Source organism: Mastigoproctus giganteus, chromosome 2 (assembly GCF_048544385.1).
Source record: "Mastigoproctus giganteus isolate SK-2022 chromosome 2, ASM4854438v1, whole genome shotgun sequence".
Classification (NCBI taxonomy): Eukaryota; Metazoa; Arthropoda; class Arachnida; order Uropygi; family Thelyphonidae; genus Mastigoproctus; species Mastigoproctus giganteus.
Window position 1 is genome coordinate 122,381,727 of NC_143576.1, and position 18,622 is coordinate 122,400,348.

The following is an 18,622-nucleotide window of genomic DNA, read 5'->3' on the forward strand; positions in this document are numbered from 1 at the left end:
CTCGACAATGCCCCCCACATACACACTACTCGGACTCCCTCCAGTCACTGTATGGCAGAGTAGAGGTACAGTCAAGATTATACACTAGCTGATTCGGAAGCCTCTTGGAGAGTTCCGAATCAGCTAGTGTACCAATGGGTTCGGTCCAGTGTACTAGCGGCCGGCCTGTGAACACCGTTTTAGAGCTATACCCTCGAAATGTAAGGTCATTTTTCCTATAATAATTAAATTACTCAAATCCTCTTGTCCCTCTAGTAGGGTTCTTTGCTGGCTCTCCAAGAAAACAGATAGGCAAATGTATAAAAAATTAGCTACACTTGATCCACAAAGCCTCTTGGAGGGAAGTTTGGATCTTGCCATGATATCCATCATAAGCATTCTGTCAGTTCTATGCTAAACAGCTCTGACAACTTAATTTGAAAATCGGTGGAGTCAGACATATCTATAATATGTCTGAAGCTTTTTATAAGCTTCAGACATATCGATAAAACTTCATTATAAACAGAAAAATATCTAATTTGCATAACTAATTATACAGAATTTGCAACTAAAAACTTCCTGGGACTGGAACAACTTAAAAAGGACTGAAGTCCTACCACATGTGTCATTGCAAGTCATATGTGGTAGGACTTCAGTCCTTTTTTAAGGATAGTTTAATTTAATTTTAAGGATAGTAATAATTTGTTAATTATTATGTAAATTATGATTTAATGTGGCTGTAAGGCAGAGGCCCATGGTTAATTGTAACTGCATCTGAGAACAAGAAACTCAGTTGTCTTTAGTCAGATTCTGCTATATACAAGGATCAAAAAAGATCCAGGACTGAATTTTTATTTAGACAAATATACACAAATAATTACAAACATTATTTTTCAAAATAATGACCTTGTCTATTTATACATTTTTTCCATTGGTTGTGTAATTGCAACAAAGCTTCTTCAAAGTCCTCTTCTGAAAGTCTGTTGATTTGGTTTGTTGTAGCATCAAAACTTCTGCTTCAAAAAATTGTCATCTCTTGAATTAGTTCATTAGTTTAGGAAAAAATAAAAATCATGCCGAGCAGGGTCAGATGAATATGGCGGGTGTTCTTACAGGGCATTTGGAAAGAAAATTCAGAAACTGTTACAATGTACAGTATAGGAATATTGTTTGGAGTAATTTCCAGTTTTTCCCTGTCTGCAGATTAGATCTCTCAAGTGTTTCATGATTTTTGAGTACAGGTAACCTTCATATAACATGGTTGTTAGGTTCCTATAAAATCTTGCGTAATGCAAAACCATGTTATATGGGACTAAGAACCAGTACAAAAGGTGGGTTACGTTCCAAAAACTAATAAAAATACACCTTTTTTTTTAATAACTATACAACACTTAATTTTTTTAAAAAAATTGTAATAACTGAACAAATGTCTTACAAAATGTGATACATAATATGTCAGATAATATATGTTCATTTAATTTTCTTCCTCTTCATCACTGCTAAGCACAAACAAGAACGTTTTCTCTGTTGCAGAATATCTTCACCTGAACTTTCCTCTGCAGTATCTAGATTTTGTGTATCTTTTGCTCTCTTTAAAAAATCAGTAATCTCAGTTTGTTTGCTTTTGCTTGATAGATCTTTGTAAATTTCATGGAATGGAGCGAAACATTTTTGAAGCTCCCTTTTAAACTTTGTGTTCCTTTCAGTTGAAGGTTTTGCATTCAAAAGATAAGATTCTAAATGCTTGGCTAGGTTTGCCTTCCTGTATGCTTTTTAGTGTAAAATTTGGAACTTCAGAATTTTCATCAGTGCTATCATCCTCTGAATTGATTTGGCTCAACTCTCATGCCATTTCCATTAAATCTACTTCGTATGATACCTTTTCTCCTTTTTTAAGACAATCCAAAATTTGTATCTTTGATTCTAGAGAAATAAAAAGTTTCTTTTGAGCTGTGCTTTTTTTACTCTCCTTAGTAAATTTAGGGCTGGAATTTAATTCAAAATAAAGAAATTATTCCAATATGGTTCTTAAGAACAAAGTTTAATAATATATACCCAGAAAAATTTATAAATGATCAAATAAAAACCAAAATAACCCTACAAAAACCTTAAAAGTCACGAACTGCAAGCTTCGAAGTCACAATTTTTTATGGTCTCAAACAAGCACAAGTTAAATAGCACAGAACTTATAACAGGGATTTTCCAATAATTTCTTTTGCCTAACGACTAGCTAGTCAACAGCAGAATTCACAAAAAAGAATGGAAATGTTGAAAAATTACATCCAACATAATAGCAAGGTTTCCCCTGCACAAAAAGCTCAAAAATAGCGTGCTATGTAAGTACTGCATTGTGGTACTTATATAGCGCGTTACAGGATTGTTGCAGTTTATCAATCATGTTAGTGTGAAACTGCATTGTAGGAATACAGTGTTTTACAGGGGTAGCCTGTACATAGTATTATTAACAGCAGTGTAACTTGCTAGTATGAATTCATAATGGTATGTCTTTATAATAAAACATAATTCAAGCATAATTTCGATTTGTCCATCTGATTTTTTTTTTAATTCCCTGGAGAATGGGATACTTCCATTCAGAGAATTTGATGTTTTGTCTGTAGCATATAAAGATAACACTACATTTCATATCCTGTCACTATTGTTTTTAGAAATACTGGAGTAGAGTCACAAATTTCAAGTTACCATTTTTTGAAAGATGTTTGTTTCTGATCTGCTGTTAAATCGGAAACAACAGTTGTATAATCTTCTTGCATTTAAAATAGATATTAATGGCATGGAAAATACCATGTGATATTCCAATTTGCTGGCATGCATGGTTTCCACACCGTGAATCATCATCAGTGATGATTCAGCTCACATCGGGTGAGTTATGGGCTTGGCACACTGAGGGTCTTCAGCTGGATATCATCATTCTTCTCTTTCTTGGTGATTCCCTTCTACTTTTGACACTCTCTCTCACACACACACAGGGTAACTCAGGAATTTTTTTTTGGCTAGTGCAGCATAAGCCTCAGGCTTATGCTGCACCATGTAGCTAATAATAATAATAATAGTGTGCATCTTTAAAGTGCTTATAACATTCAAAGTAGATGGCTCTCATCAACTGGTGCAATAGCACCACTTTGAAGTGGTGAAATCCATGTTTAGTCACCAGAGCAAAGTTTCCGGCATCCCCTCCCACCCCATCTCCTTCAACTCATGCACTATACTAAGTACTATAGGTTTTTGATAACTTTCGTGTTTGGGGTTTTCATAAAAAAAAATATATATATATATATCATACCTCTTGTATAGACCAAGTGATCGAATGCTGATTTTTTTTTGGCAGAAAAAAAGATTTTTAATTTTTTTTTTTTGTTCATACAAAATTACTGTCAGTGGTGAATAAAAATAAATCTCTGTGCATGTCAGCCAAAATGCTATCTGCCATACAAAATTTTGTAAAAGCATAGGTTATAAGTTTTTCTTATTCAATTTTCAGTTAATTAGATAGTATGAATCAGAGCTGTAATACTCAATACATTCTACGTTGATATTAATATTTCTAAAATAATAAGAGGAGTTTACCTCAATATAGTACGTAGAACACTTCCTACGAACTACGGAAGTGTTCTACATACTATATTGAGGTAAACTCCTTATTATTTCACAAATAGTTATTTTTAATAAATTTAGTTCTGAAACCTTTTGATTCTACCTTGTATAACAGTTATTACTGTAATAGAACCGAAACTTTTTCCTGAACTTTTTAATTAAGTTTTTAAGAATAGGCTCTTCCAAATTCATTTATCTTTTAAGATATAGGACTTATGTTTCTTTTTATATACATAAGGTTCATAACATGAACACTTTTCTTACAGGGTTATGGCAAAGCAGATCATTCTATTACATGCAAGGTTCTTAAAGAATATTTTCCTGATTATAGAAAAATAGAACAGTCAAATGAAGGTTATTAACTTTTAAGATTAGAAGCCTATTTAAATGCATCAGTTTTGAAGTTTTTTTCTTTTTTTTTTGTGATGTTTGTTTTTGAAAGAAAATAAAGTTATTCTGAATTTTTGTGTATACAAGATCTGTAACGGAAAGTTGCGCATAAAGTTTTTGTGTTCATTTAGCATTACATGTTCATGTTTTATTACAAATAGTATAATGCTGTTTTGTTTCTTTTTCTCTGCAAAAGTATAGTCTGTCTTATAATGTTATACAAAATATACTCTGTATTAAATGTAATTTTGTTGATTGTTTAGAGCTTCAAACTGAGTTTCGTGAGAATTTTTTATCGACAGAGATAATTTTATGTTTTTTTTTTTAATGAAAGAGGATCAGAAACATAGGGAAAAACTTTGAGGGTAAAGGGTTTTGGGATTTATTGATGTTTTAATTCAGATTAAGAATTAACTAATATTTTGGGAACTTTTTGCAGAACTCTCTGGGTTCCACAGAAATCATGGGGTTCTGAAGAGGGATCCTAGAAGTTCTGCAAACATTACATTGATTTTTTAACATTGGTTTTTTTTATTTTTTTTAATTTAATTTGTACATGTTAGTATTTTTAATTTATTGTTCATTACAAGGTTTGATCAAAACGTTCACTGAATAATCTTAATTCTTAAACACAAAGTAGTAACAAAGATGTGTAGGGTTTACAGGTTTTGAGTACATGCACACCGAGTTTAACTTATGTTCCAGTTTAGTGGAAAGCTGCTTTGAGTGAACACTTGCTTTTCTCACTTGTTGCACATACTGAAAATGGCAAAATTTGAACAATGATTGAAAAAATATTCACTTGTGAAAAATCTTCCTATTCTGCAACACCCACCTAATTTTGTACCATGCAACTTTTGGCTATTCCCAAAATTAAAACAGGATGTGAAAGGAAAACAATTTCGGTTGATTCAAGAAACCCACCCAATTGAACACAACAGACCACCAAAGAGCATTTACAAAAGACTTCAAAAAATATTTCGAGCAGTGGCAGGCATGATGGAACATGTGGTTGCAGAAGATAATTATTTTGAAGAGTATAATAATGTAGATGTTTATTATTGAATAAAATTAACTTTTTGCAACATTCACCAAACTTTTTGATCAAATCTTGTATTAGCATTGTTATTCGGGATAGTAAGGTTCAGTGGAATACTTAGATCTGCAAAAGTGTACCATGGCTAAAAAATAATTTGAAGACTTGTTTTTTATAAGAGATATATCCAGTGGCGAGCTGTGAATATTTTAACAATGGGCTTGCAGTTTTGCCGACTTTTTATTCTTTTTTTTTACATCTAGGGAAATATAATGGATACATTTTTTCATGATAAAGTTTTAATATTACGAATAAAAAAGAACATGAAATATTTCCCAGCTATTGCAAATAACATAAAAACTATCACGAAAATTCTAGAATATAAAAACAAATATTACACAAAAATCACAGATTATACCAAAAAAAATTATTACACAAATATTCAAGAAAAATTTATTCTAAAAATTGCCACATAGAATTTACTTCTTTATTTATATTTGTTGTCGATCTTCTGTTTTGCTCAATAGCTGAGTAATGATTACGAAGAAAATATTTGGTGTAACGATCCAGATCAAGCTGAAGCAATGGTTTTCCATTTAGATTTATGGTATCTATCTGCAACACGAGTAATTGTTAAAGATGTTCTTTTTATTGTCACAATATTATTCATTACACTGAAAGCTCGCTCAGCTTCAGCACTGCTCATCGCAATGGTTTCAATGATATTTCTGGCTTTTTTAATTGAAAAGGGAATTCCACTCGATTTTAAAGATAAACTGTCTTTGACAAAATCGTTCATTTTTATTTCATATTTTATTAGAAAAATTAATTTCTTCTATGCACCAGTAGAAGGCAACATTGATGAAACCACAGAATCTTATGACGAATTACAACAGATCATAGACCAAACTAACAAAAATGAGTATCTCATACTAGCAGGAGATTTTAATGCAAGGGTTGGTGCTCAATCAGTAGACAAATGTATAGGATCAGAAGGCAAACCCGTGGTCAACAATAATGGAAGATGCCTAATAGACTTCTGCATTTTTAATAAATTAAAATTACAAATACTTTTTTCAGACACAAGAATATCCATAAATTCACATGGGAAACAAGAAACACAAAGTCTGTAATAGATTATATTTGTCATTAATGAAAATTTAAACGACAAAATTAGAGACACTAGAGTATTCAGAGGCAGTGAAATTGACAGTGATCACTACCTAGTAGAAAGCACTTTCAAAAAAAAAAAAATAAAATAAAATAAAAATTATCTTAATAAAAAGAAGAAAATACCAACAAAAACTACTAAGAAATTAAAAATACATTTGTTGGAAGACGAAAGCACTAAATTCCTGGCGCCTCCGTAGCCACGTGGGAAGGAGCAGCAGTGCGTGCGTAGCACACGCTTCTTGGTTAGACAGGGGTTCGAGCCTGTCACCACCAAATACGGAGGATGTGGAAAGGTCAGGGAATGATGACTGCATATCCCGGAGCAATATGGCCTTAGTTGCGAATGCTCCTAAAAACCAAAATAACAACAACACTAAATTCCTGAATGAAAGTCTATTGAAAGATAAACTCAAATCAGATGAAAGTTGAGGAAATCTGGTCAAACATGAAAAAATCAATTCTGGGAGCTGCTGAAGAAAGTCTTGGATATAAATCTATAAAAAATAAAAACTGGCTAAGAACTTGGAATGAATAATTGAAACAAACAATCAATGAGAAAAAAAAAGACCTATAAACTGTTTCTACAAACTAAAGACCTACATCTACACATAAAATATAAAAAGCTTCGAGCAGAGGTCAGAAAACTAACCAGAAGAATCCGACGAGATGACTGGGATAAATTTGTTAAATCTTTAGAATGTTATATCACAGGCCCACAGAGAAGAGGTTTTAAAATTTTTAAGAAATTACAACTAGACACAAAAGATCAAATAAAAACCAACTCCATCTCCCAAGCAGAATGGAAGCAACACTATTCCAAACTATGGTATAACCCAAGCACTAAGGAATTGGAAGATGAATCTGTGATAACCAAAGATAAAGGAAAAAAATATAACAATGAAAGAACTAGAGTTAATATTACAAAAATCAAAAAACCGAAAAAGCCCAGGCACAGACAGTTTGAATGCAGAACTATTTAAATAGGGGGCACCTTACTAAAAAAAAATGCACTACTAAAATTATTTAACATCATATGGCATAAGCAACAGATACCCAAAGATTGGGAAACAGGAATAGTAATCAATTTACACAAAAAAGCTCCAGAAATAACCCTAACAACTACAGAGGGATAACACTGCTGTCAACTGCTGCAAAGCTATACTCTAATATACTAAAGAATAAACATAATAAATACAGTGAACAATTCTTAGAAGAACAACAATGTGGGTTCAGAAAAGGGAGAAGCACAATAAATGCCATTTTCTGACTATAACAAATTTTGGAGAAAAGAAGAGAATTCAACCTACCAACATTTCTGCTCTTTATTGATTATGAAAAAGCATATGACAGTGTAAACCCGGAAAAACTTGGGCAGATACTACGTGAATAAAATATCCCACCCAAACTCCGGAAAGCGATCCAAAGCCTATATAAAAACTCAAGTCTGTATAAAATATTCTAATGTCAACTATCAGACCCAATTAACACCAATAAAGGAGTGAAACAAGAATGTGGACTATCACCAAATTTATTTAATATCTACATCAATAAAATTCTTAAAGAATGGAAACAAATAATTAACAACAGAATATAGTTGAACAACAGGAATAAAATCCAAACTATATTATATGCTGATGATCAAGTTATAATTGCAAAATCCGAAGATGAACTTGCAGATAGCAGCAAATGAACTTAATAAAATAGGTAAAAAGTACGAGATGAAAATCTCCACCTCAAAAACAAAGGTGCCTCTGTAGCCAGGTGGGCAGGAGCAGCATTGCGTAGCACACACTTCTTGATTAGACCGGGGTTCGAGCCCGTGACCACTAAATACGGAGGATGCGGAAAGATCAGGGAATGACCACCGCATATCCCCGGAGCAATATGGCCTTAGTTGCTAATGCTCCTAAAAACCAAACAACAACTCAAAAACAAAATCAATGGGATTATGTGGAAAAAACATACAAAGAGTCAAAATTGTTATTGATGATAAAATAATAGAACGAATATCTGACTTCACCTATTTGGGAAATTTAACACCAAATGAAGGGAAAGACATCCACATTAAACTACAGAAATATAATAAAATGAATGGAACGATTAAACGCCACTTGGAAAACAAGTGACAACTGAAACAAAATTACGACTGCACAACATCACTTCAAAACCAGCCCTCTTCTACAGCTGTGAGACTTGGGTCATAAATAAGAAAGATGCACACAAACTAGAAGCAGCACAAATGAGATTTTTAAGACCATTATTAGGCTTTACAAGACTAGACCACCAAAGAAATTTAGATATCTGCGAGAAATTAAAAGTAGATAACATAGTAAATGACATAAAACGGTATCAGGAAAAATGGATCAGCCACATAAAAAGAATGAACCCAGAGCGGATCCCAAAATTAGCCTTTAACTACAAACCTACAAGCAAGAGAGATGTTGGTCGACCAAGACAACGATGGCGAGATTAAGACCACCTCCAAGAGCTCAACGGAATAGGTCTTAAAAGACCTAAGCCAGACCAAGTTCATGATAATGATGAAATTTCTTAGTCGTTTTTCACCCTCTTACCATGGAGACAAAACTTCTTCCATATTTCATGTTTTCGGGTAGCATATTGTTTAAAATTTTTTTCGATTCTCCATAGTTGATGATATCATTATTTTCTTTATTTAATAATTTTTAGCGTTCTTACTTTCGCTTTTGACTTCAACATGCCATCAATTTTAGCTTCATAATTTCCTTCAGATTTTTTTTAAATTAGCAATAGCATTGATAGTTCAAATAATTAATTTATCTGCTTTTGCTATAGTGATGCTGCGACTTTGTAAAGTTTCTGAAAGGTAAGAGAGCTCCTGCAGGATGTCGATCATTGGTGCTAAATTGTTAAGAAATTCCAGATTTAAGTTGGTTTAATAATCCCAAATATTTAACTTCTGATTCAAAATGTTTGCACAAAGCATAATTCCTCCAAACCGCAACTGCCATCTACAAGCTGCCCATCATGGCCGAACACACAACCAATCTTTATAAATCCTCCTTAGCTTTCACTGGTTTTTTGGAGGTTGGTGATATAATGCATACAGTTTTTTATTATTATTATTATTATTATTATTATTGCCTGTATGCCATTATATTTTGGAGCATTTTCTTCACCGTGAAGGTATTGACACAGTTTCAAAATCTGCCAACATTTCATCTTTAGAAAGTTCATTTAATATCTTAGTCGCCCTAATTCCCCCACCCCACCGAAGTTGCTTCTTTGAATACTGTCCAAAATGTCAGTATCACTCGGATATTCACCTACTGTGACCATGTAAACATAGACAGGAGAAATTTACTGAAACGTTGTTTTTGGTTTTTAGGAGCATTAGCAACTAAGGCCATATTACTCCGGGAATATACGGTGGTCATTCCCTGACCTTTCCGCATCCTCTGTATTTGGTGGTGATGGGCTCGAACCCCGGTCTAATCAAGAAGTGTGTGCTATGCACAGTTGCTCCTTCCCACCTGGCTACGGAGGCGCCTACTACTGAAACGTGTGGATCATTCATTCCTCTGAAAATCAGATGACTGTTTACTGGGAGTAAAGGGCACAACACAGGTTGACCAAAGTCTATTATCTGTGTCAGCCTTAATCTTCTGACTGGCTATGGAAAGCATGTTGACAAAGCGTAACTTCTCGGTATGTGGGATAGGTGGCTGCATAGGTTTTACGGGTACCACTAACACTGCAGAACAATAATCCCTTTAACCCTCAATTTGCTCTTTCTAATTGCCTAAATTGTCCAAAGGCGGGAACAATGCGTACAAAGTTAAGTTTCTCGTAATCCGTTCGTTATGTGCAACTTTTCATTGTTCTACGGAAACTATTTTAAATGTAATTACCAAGAGGAATTCAAAAAAATTCGCTATAAAGAAGATTATTAAACAGAGTTCCGATTGTAATTAAATCAAAAATTAAGCAGTTTCAAATTCATAACTGGTAGAGTGCATCCTTAAAATGCTGCACCCCTGGGACTGGGCCCTGCTTACCTCATCGTAGTTCTGGCTCTGGATACTCAGTTATTTGTTATTTGTTATTTTGTTATTTGGTTTTTAGGAGCATTAGCAACTAAGGCCATATTGCTCTGGGATATGCGGTGGTCATTCCCTGAATGACCTTTCCGCATCCTCCGTATTTGGTGGTGACGGGCTCGAACCCCGGTCTAATCAAGAAGCGTGTGCTACGCACTGCTGCTCCTTCCCACCTGGCTACGGAGGCGCCTGGATACTCAGTAATTGAATTCAGGATTTAATTTGTAAAATAAATGATCGTTTCAACAATGGACTTGCAAATTTTCAAAAAAAAAATAATAACAATGGGCTCTTACAAGCCCAGTATAGCTCATCACTGGATCTATCTGATTTACTCTTTTTATTTTTATGCATAAGTAGAATTTCATTTTAGCTCTTTGCCAGTGATTTCTTAGCTTTTGTTTGTTTCATTCCATCATGATTCTGTTACGTATATTCTTCTAATTTACAAGCAAATTGGGGTTGCATGATGGTCTTTAACTATCATGCTTTTTTATTTTTTTAAACCTGGTTAATCTTATCAAGTCTCTTGTTATCCATTTCAGCATTCTATTTTTGCGCTACCTTAATTATCTTAAGCATTTCATATGGTTACCACCCTTGTTATTAAAATCCAAGAAATATCTTAATCTGCTATAGTCTTACCCCATAATTTGATTAACTGGGCAGTATCCAAAATTTTTTTGGACACTACCCATTTAATCGCATTATGGTCATTGACCACTATTGGCTCTAGCACTGTCATTTCTCATGTAACTTGACCTGGTCCTTGTTGAGGACCAGGCCAAGGATATTAGCACCCCTTATCTCTGTTGTGTTGGTATAAATAATGCATCTAGTTGGTTTAAAAAATTGATTCTTCTTGTAATGTTGGTTCATGATTTTCAGTCTATAAAAGGTAAGTTCAAGCTCATCCATGGCAAGGCACTCATACATATTGCAAATTCACTTTTCTATAGAGATTTTTTTTTTTTTTTATCATGCTCTTTACAGTTGTGGCACATCATAAACTCCCATAATCATCTTTCACATACTACTGCTTATCTTACTGCACAGGCTGAGGTCTAGCTAAGCTTGCTCAGGCTCTGGGAATGAACTGGTTTCTTTCAGGCAGCATTTGATAAGAAGCATAATCTCTTTCACCCTTCCCCTACAACATACCTGAATATGCTATATTCATCCATAATGAAATTCTTTGTCCCCTGTCTGGGGATGGAGGAATGATTCAGTTAGCCTTCCAATATCAGTATTCACTTACCTGACTAAAAACTAAAATTTGTTCATTTTGTTTATAATATTCTTGTCGTTACTGTATACGTATCCTACCAAACCTCATAGGATATCTCTCTAATTATAGGAAATTGTGTGGCTACAAAATATCCAAATATTTTGGCCTGTAATGATGTTAAGCAGTTATCTTAGAATTAATTTCGAATGTGTATGATGAGAGAGACCAAGAAACTGTCCAGTAGGAGTAAAATCCTGATTGACAGGAACTGCCACACATCGAGATGGCTGATTATCTCATTTCAACATCAAACACTAAAAAATCTAATTTTGGTACAGGGCATACCAAAGCTGGACCATAGGAAATTTGTCCTGTGTCACTTAGTCATGTTGAAGAACTCTGCAAGGCTTTGGGGTAAGGGCAGAATATTGTGGAGAGAATAACCTTTTTTTTTCATAAATATGGAATGTAATTGAGCAGTGGTGGTGCAATGGTATTTGGTGTTATTGAAGCTCTTAAGGGTTTAGGGAAGCTGTTAAGTGCAGGGAGAACAGGGGCAGATATGCATTTTAACATTAGTAAAGGCACATGATGCAAGAAAGCAAGCTTATATTGCATCAGCCAAAAAAAAAAAAAAAAAAACCTTCTCATTTCACCCATCTACTCGCTCCAAATGTTTGTCTAGTTCTGCCTTGAATCTATTTAGGTTATCAACTTCTACAAAGACAGATGGAAGTTTGTTCCAGCAATCAACCACCCGCTGGCTAAAGGCAAACTTCTGCTAAAAACGAAATGTGACAGACTATTCTAAGAATGAGACCACAGGAATTTAAAGTGAACTGTGTGATAAATTACTGAAAACTTCAGTTCAGGCAAAGAAAGATCCTTTTTCAACCAAAGTATAGAGCAGGAATTGAAGAATACAGGATTTTGAATTGCGTGCCTATACAAATTCCACTTCTTTCTGTAAAATATAAAAAGATTCAACTGGAGGGGCAAGGTAAAAACTGGACTGCAGAAAAAAAAAAAAAATTATGGTCTGCCAAGTCTTGATTTACATTTTTTTTTTTTTTTTTTTGTGCCAGTGGTGATGAACCTCATGAAGCCATGCAACTAAACTCTTGGTGTTCAACAATCAAGCGTGTAGAGGTATGAAAAAGGAGTAGCATTAGTATAGGCGTACAATGCAAGAAAGCAGGCTTATGCATCATCAGCCAAACCCCCCCCCCACTCCCATTCACCCTTCTGTTTGTTCCAAATACTTGTCCAGCTCAGCCTTAAATTTATTTAGGCTATCAACTTCCACAACAAAAGATGGAAGTCTGTTCCACCAATTAACAACCCGCTGGCTAGAGGCAAACTTCCGCACATCTATCCTACAACTGCCTTTCCTCAATTTGAATTTGTGTCCTCTCAGGTGATTATTCTGAGCAAGAGGAAGAATCCCATCAGCATTGAGCATGTTCAAACTATTCAAGGCTTTATACACCTAAATCTGATCACCTCGCAGGTGTCTAGTCTTCAGACACTGTAATCTGCAAAACTTAAGCCTTTCTTTGTAAGAGCAATCCTTCATTCCATTCACTAATATTGTTGCCCTTCTCTGTACTTGTTCCAACAGCTCTACATCCTTCTTAAAATGAGGCCTCCAGACCTATATACTGTACTCAAGGTGTGGCCTGACCATTGCCTTATACAAGGGGATAATCACTTCATCCCTGTTAGAAAAATTCCTGTATATCATTGACAAGATACCATGAACTACTCTTGTAGACAATCTGCTCAGAAAACTTCATATCTGCCTGCACAATTACCCCCAGGTCCATTTCATTCTCTACCACTGTCAGTGTAGTACTGCAGAGTTGATATGTTACTCTGGGGTTACTGCTTCTCATATTTAGTACTTTACATTTGTCACTGTTAAACTTTATTTGCCACCTCTCAGCCCATCTGCTCAACTTTTCTAGATCTGTTGCAACAGCGTACTGTCATTGGTGTCCATAACAACACTGCTGACCTTCATATTGTCTGAAAACTTGGACATTAAGCCTGATATATTATCATCAATAAATACAGAAAACCCAACACTGAACTAACACTGACTAATGTTATTAGTGGAGTCCTGAGGGACTCCACTAATAACATTAGTCCCCAAAGAGCAGCGTCCATTGATTACCACTCTGCCTTCTCTGAATCAACCATTCCTTTATCCAGAGCAGCAATTTGCCTTTGCCTCCAATGCCACACTGCTCCAATTTGTGCAGCAGTCTTCCATGTGCAACAGTATCAAAAGCCTTTCTAAGATCCAAATATATGATATCAAAATTATTCTTTGCATCCAGTTCCTTTGTGACCACATCATAGTATCCAATCAAATTGGCCAGACAAGACTTCCCCTTAACAAACCCATGCTGTGTCAGAGCTATAACTGAAGTCTTGTCTAGATGATCTTGCAGTGCTTCTTTAACCAGTGCCTCCATTAATTTCCCTGGAACAGAAGTTAAACTAACAAGTCTGTAATTACTTGTGTCGCCCTTTGATCCTCCTTTGTGAATTGAGGTCACATTTGCACATCTCCAGTCTATGGGTACCTCCCCTGAGTCCAAGGAAGTTGTCATAATTATGGCTAAGGGTTTGCTTACTTCCTTTGCTGTCTCCTTTAATATAACTGGATAGATCCCATCCACCCCAGGTGCCTTTCTAATGTTTTATCTTCAGCAATTTCTCCTCCACTTTGCTCTCAGTTATTACAAGATTCTCTAGCTCCCTGCCAGAATTTAACTCACCTCTGGCATTCCCCTCCCTGAATAACTCCTCATGCGTGAATGTAGAGGCATAATACTCATTTAGCTTGTTAGCTACCTGAGCAGGATCATCAACATTTGAACCATCGATATCAAGTGGACCAATCTGATTCATCCCCTTCCTTCTAGAATTTACATAAGTAAAGATCTCTTTGCTGTTTATCTTTGCATCCTTTGCCAAGGATTTCTCGTAATCTGCCTTGGCCTGCCTAACCTTCTTTGTGACTTGGTTGCAGACCAGCTTATATCTATAATAGGCTTCTGTGTTGCCTGATTTATGTGCATTCCATGCATTTTTCTTCTCTGCCACATGTCTCAATAGTTCATCTGACATCCATTTAGGTCGAAACCTTGAACAATATTTCTTAGTTGGTATGAAAAGCCTAGTAGTTTCCAAGATTAATTCTTTGAATGTTTACTATTTTGAATTTGCTGTTGGTAATATCATCGATTGGTCCCACTGTATAGAATTTAAATACTGTCTCAGACCACCGTAGTCACCTTCACGAAAGCAAAAACCCTTCCCTTTACCCCTGATGGTAATTATTTCTTTGATAAATCCCACTTGAGCACACCGTGATCACTGCCACCTAATGGTTCCTTTATCTGCAGATTCTTAATGAACGAAGAATTGCTACTGATAATCAGATCAAGAGTATTACTCCCTCTAGTTGCCTTCCGAACATGCTGGTGTAGAAAACAATCATCCAATAAATCCACTAAAGCCTTGCTAGTGTATGAGTGACCAACCCACAAATACCAGAGAAATTAAAATCCCCCCCCATTATAAGACACACTGATTTACTGGCCCACTCTTATTTCTCTGTACAGTTGTTTATTATACTCATCAGAGTCATTAGTCCTATAACACACTCCTACTCTCAATTTTGCTTTCCCAGTGCTTATGTCAACACCAAACTGACTCAACACTGCACTGTCCAGCCACATCGACTGGCTGTACTTCCTTATATTTTGTGTTTTTTTAATAGCATAGCCCCCTTGTCTATCCTTCCTGTACACATTGTACTCCCCAAATTCCAGTTCTGCATTCCTTATATCTGTGTGACACCACATCTTTGATATCCCAACAATATCTGCCTTTAATGTTTTGACCAACATCTCAAATTCATCAAATTTTTTTTACCAAACTCCTAGCATTGGTGTACACTGAAGTATACATGCACCTGTTCCTATTGTTAGCTACCCTAACACAGCCCATGTATTTACTTGTTCCGCAATGACTTCCAGCAGTCTCTGAAATCCCCTGCATCTTGTTTTCCAGGCTGCTGCTCATGCAGTGCAAGAATCACTTTCACCTCTGCCAGCAGCTTCTGTTAATCTATTAGTCTGTGTATCCCCCCAAGCTAGCAGTTTTCCAATCCACCTAACACTGCCTCAATAGCATCAGCAAATATTCTTGCACCCTTGCTATTTAAGTGTATCGCATCCCTGTATTAGCTGTGTCTCCTGTTAACCAGCACAGACCAGACTGAGAAAAATTCTACCCCATGAGCTTTTCAGAATCTCTCCAGGGCCGAATTGATCAATAAGACTCTCATCATATACTCTCTCCTATCGTGTCTGGGCAGAATTGCAGACACTTTCAAATTCAACCCTAGCTCGTGGCTTTATTTATGACATGGATAAAAGTATCATTTATACACACCTCAAGTGTTTTTCTGTTAAGCTACATTTTAAGCCAAAATAACCATAATTGAAGTGTTACTGGCCCAGTCTTATTTCTCTGTGTAGTTGTTTATTATACTCATCAGAGTCATTAGTCCTATAACACACTCCTACTCTCAATTTTGCTCATATTCTCATAATTGAAGTGTTAGTGGGGTGGGATAAGAAATAATACATGTGCCTTATTACTTAGTCTTAACTGTATATTAGTTTTAGGGATATCGCTGATAAAAGTAGTTGGTTTGAACTCTTGGTTAGACAACTACTGCTTACATAATAGGATGTCACCTAGAAATACAGGATAATGAGTTTTGTTTTGGCATACATAGGTGTATTTAGAAAGGACAAACGGATGGAAGAGGTATAATGTTACTTGTCAAAAGCAGTCTGTGCATGAAAAGATTTTTCCCAGATTTGGAACTAACACATGCCAGCATTTAAACCGTGAGGTAATAGGAAGCAAAGGAAATGATGCATACCAGAAGGGAATGACATCCTCTTGCATGCAGATGGAATGAATGAGTGACTTGTCATGAGCTGTTCTTGTTATTCATATAGCAAATTAGCATCTAAGGCCACATTTTCCTGGGTATATTATGTCTCTACAGTTGTGTTTTTAGGCAATTTGCATAATATTGTATGTCTTGAAAAACCATAAAATAATTCACATGGGGAAACTCTACTCCCTCTGCCAGATGTTTTCTGACTACAGCTTGATTGAAAAAGTCTAAGAATTCCTGTAGCCAAGACCTCTCCAAATGAGTTACAAGTGGCAAAACCACTACAATGTCACAAAGGACCTTGTTATTGGATATTTCAATCTGCTCCTTATCGATTGGAACTGGGAGAGAATCTAATTCATAAAGGATTGAGTATTTATAAATTTTGGCCTCACAGAGGCCAAAATTTGTAATAAACTAGATGTTTTAGTACTAGGGGCAAGAATATTCTAGATTTCATAATCATCCATGATCCAGATATTATAGAGTTAATAGTATAGGAACCCTTGACAAAATGGAGTGCCAAGGAGGATGGCAATGAGCAGGGTCTTCATTATTAATATTTAGTATTGTCAAGATGATGCTAGGAAATAAAGTTACACAACACCAGCAAAAAAAAATAAATAATAATTCCAGAATGCTGGTGAAATTTCTACACCAGCATTCTGGAACAGTCTTTTTTTTTCTATTTAAATTCATGTCCTGCTTATGTGTATGTTTGAGAAAGGATAAAGATATCATCAGCATTTAGTTCACTCAGTCCTTTGAATAAAATAAATACTGATGGCATATTCACTTTTTCTCATCTCATCTTTGTTCAAGGCCTTTACCTTAAGGATGTTTAACACAGCACTGGATTCAGTTTTAGCAATGAGGATTATGACTGTCTTAAATACTATATAGCTTCTATCATTTTGGGAAGACAGCATGGATAGAGCAAATATACGAGAATTGTCCTGTTGAAGTGAGTTGTCCTAAAGCACAATTACCACCTTTTAGGCGAAAGGAATCGTACAGCGAATAATTTGGGCATCTGAGATGAGCAGTAATTTAATCAACTGATGACTGAGATTCTGTCAGAAAAAGTACATGGGATTTGGCAGACTGCAAGTGGAAATGGACATCGCTGAGATTAGAACTGAGACTACGTATAAGTGCTTGGGAGGTTTAGATCTTTTCGCAGATAAGCTTGCTCTATTAGTTTGACAATTCATGGTGTATTCAATAGTAAGAAAAATGGGTGGGACATGCTGTATGAAGTAATGAAATTTTTGGATATGGCGTACACATGGTAAGAATATACCCAGATCCTTGGCATAATGTGGCCTTGACAACTCCCCACATACACACTACTCGGACTCCCTCCAGTCACTATCTGGCAGAGTAGAGGTAACAAGATTATACACTAGCTGATCCGGAAGCCTCCTAGAGAGTTACCAATAGGTTCGGTCCGGTGTACTAACTAGTGGCTGGCCTGCAAACACCGTTTTAGAGCTGTAACCTCGAAATGTAAGGAATATTGGATCTCACCACGATGTTCATCATAACCTCAAAAGTCATCAATCATAGCGCATGATAGAAGAGATAGGGTTGACTGGAACTTAGCTCTAGAGACTAAACATGGGTTCCACCACTTCAAGCCTCCAATAAGCAAAGTGGTGGTATTGCACCTGTTGATGACAGTCATCTAGCACCTAGTACTGCCTGGTAACATAGAGGGGCAGTATTCCTCCATGTGGTGTGGGCGCCACACCTTGACCCCCGCCTATGTTGGTTCGCACCTGGGTGGTCACCCACCATGTACTTGTGCATGGAGGTTGTACCCAGGATTACTAACAGTCCCACCCCACCATCGTGAAGGTGCAAGCAGAGGATTTGGCTGTCACAAACCGTCCAGACTTCTCTGAAATTGGGTCCACTTGACTTGAGGGTCATCAGTTCCATCAGCGTTTTGGACTCCCAGGTAGCAAGTACAGCTTGTTCTGGCATATCTGAGGGAATGTCTGTGACAACTTCAAGGACCTCAGGCTGCCAGCGCGGGTCATGGGGTATATTGTCAATGATATATACAGGAATTTTGCTAGCAGGGAAAAGGTGATTATTTCTTTGGATAAGGCTGCATTGTCAGGCTACGG

At 36.0% G+C, this 18,622-nt stretch overlaps 1 protein-coding gene across 1 annotated transcript in view; it reads left to right on the forward strand.

The window, feature by feature from the left end:
- The window catches only part of LOC150089535 (14 kDa phosphohistidine phosphatase-like), a 54,262-nt gene extending 50,148 nt beyond the window's left edge, over window positions 1-4,114 (forward strand). Inside the window, exon 3 of the mRNA XM_090368654.1 lies at window positions 3,858-4,114. Coding sequence (XP_090224780.1) covers window positions 3,858-3,953 — 96 coding nt within the window. The 3' untranslated portion in view covers window positions 3,954-4,114. The remainder of the gene's footprint in view (window positions 1-3,857) is intronic.
- Window positions 4,115-18,622: the final 14,508 nt, after the last annotated feature.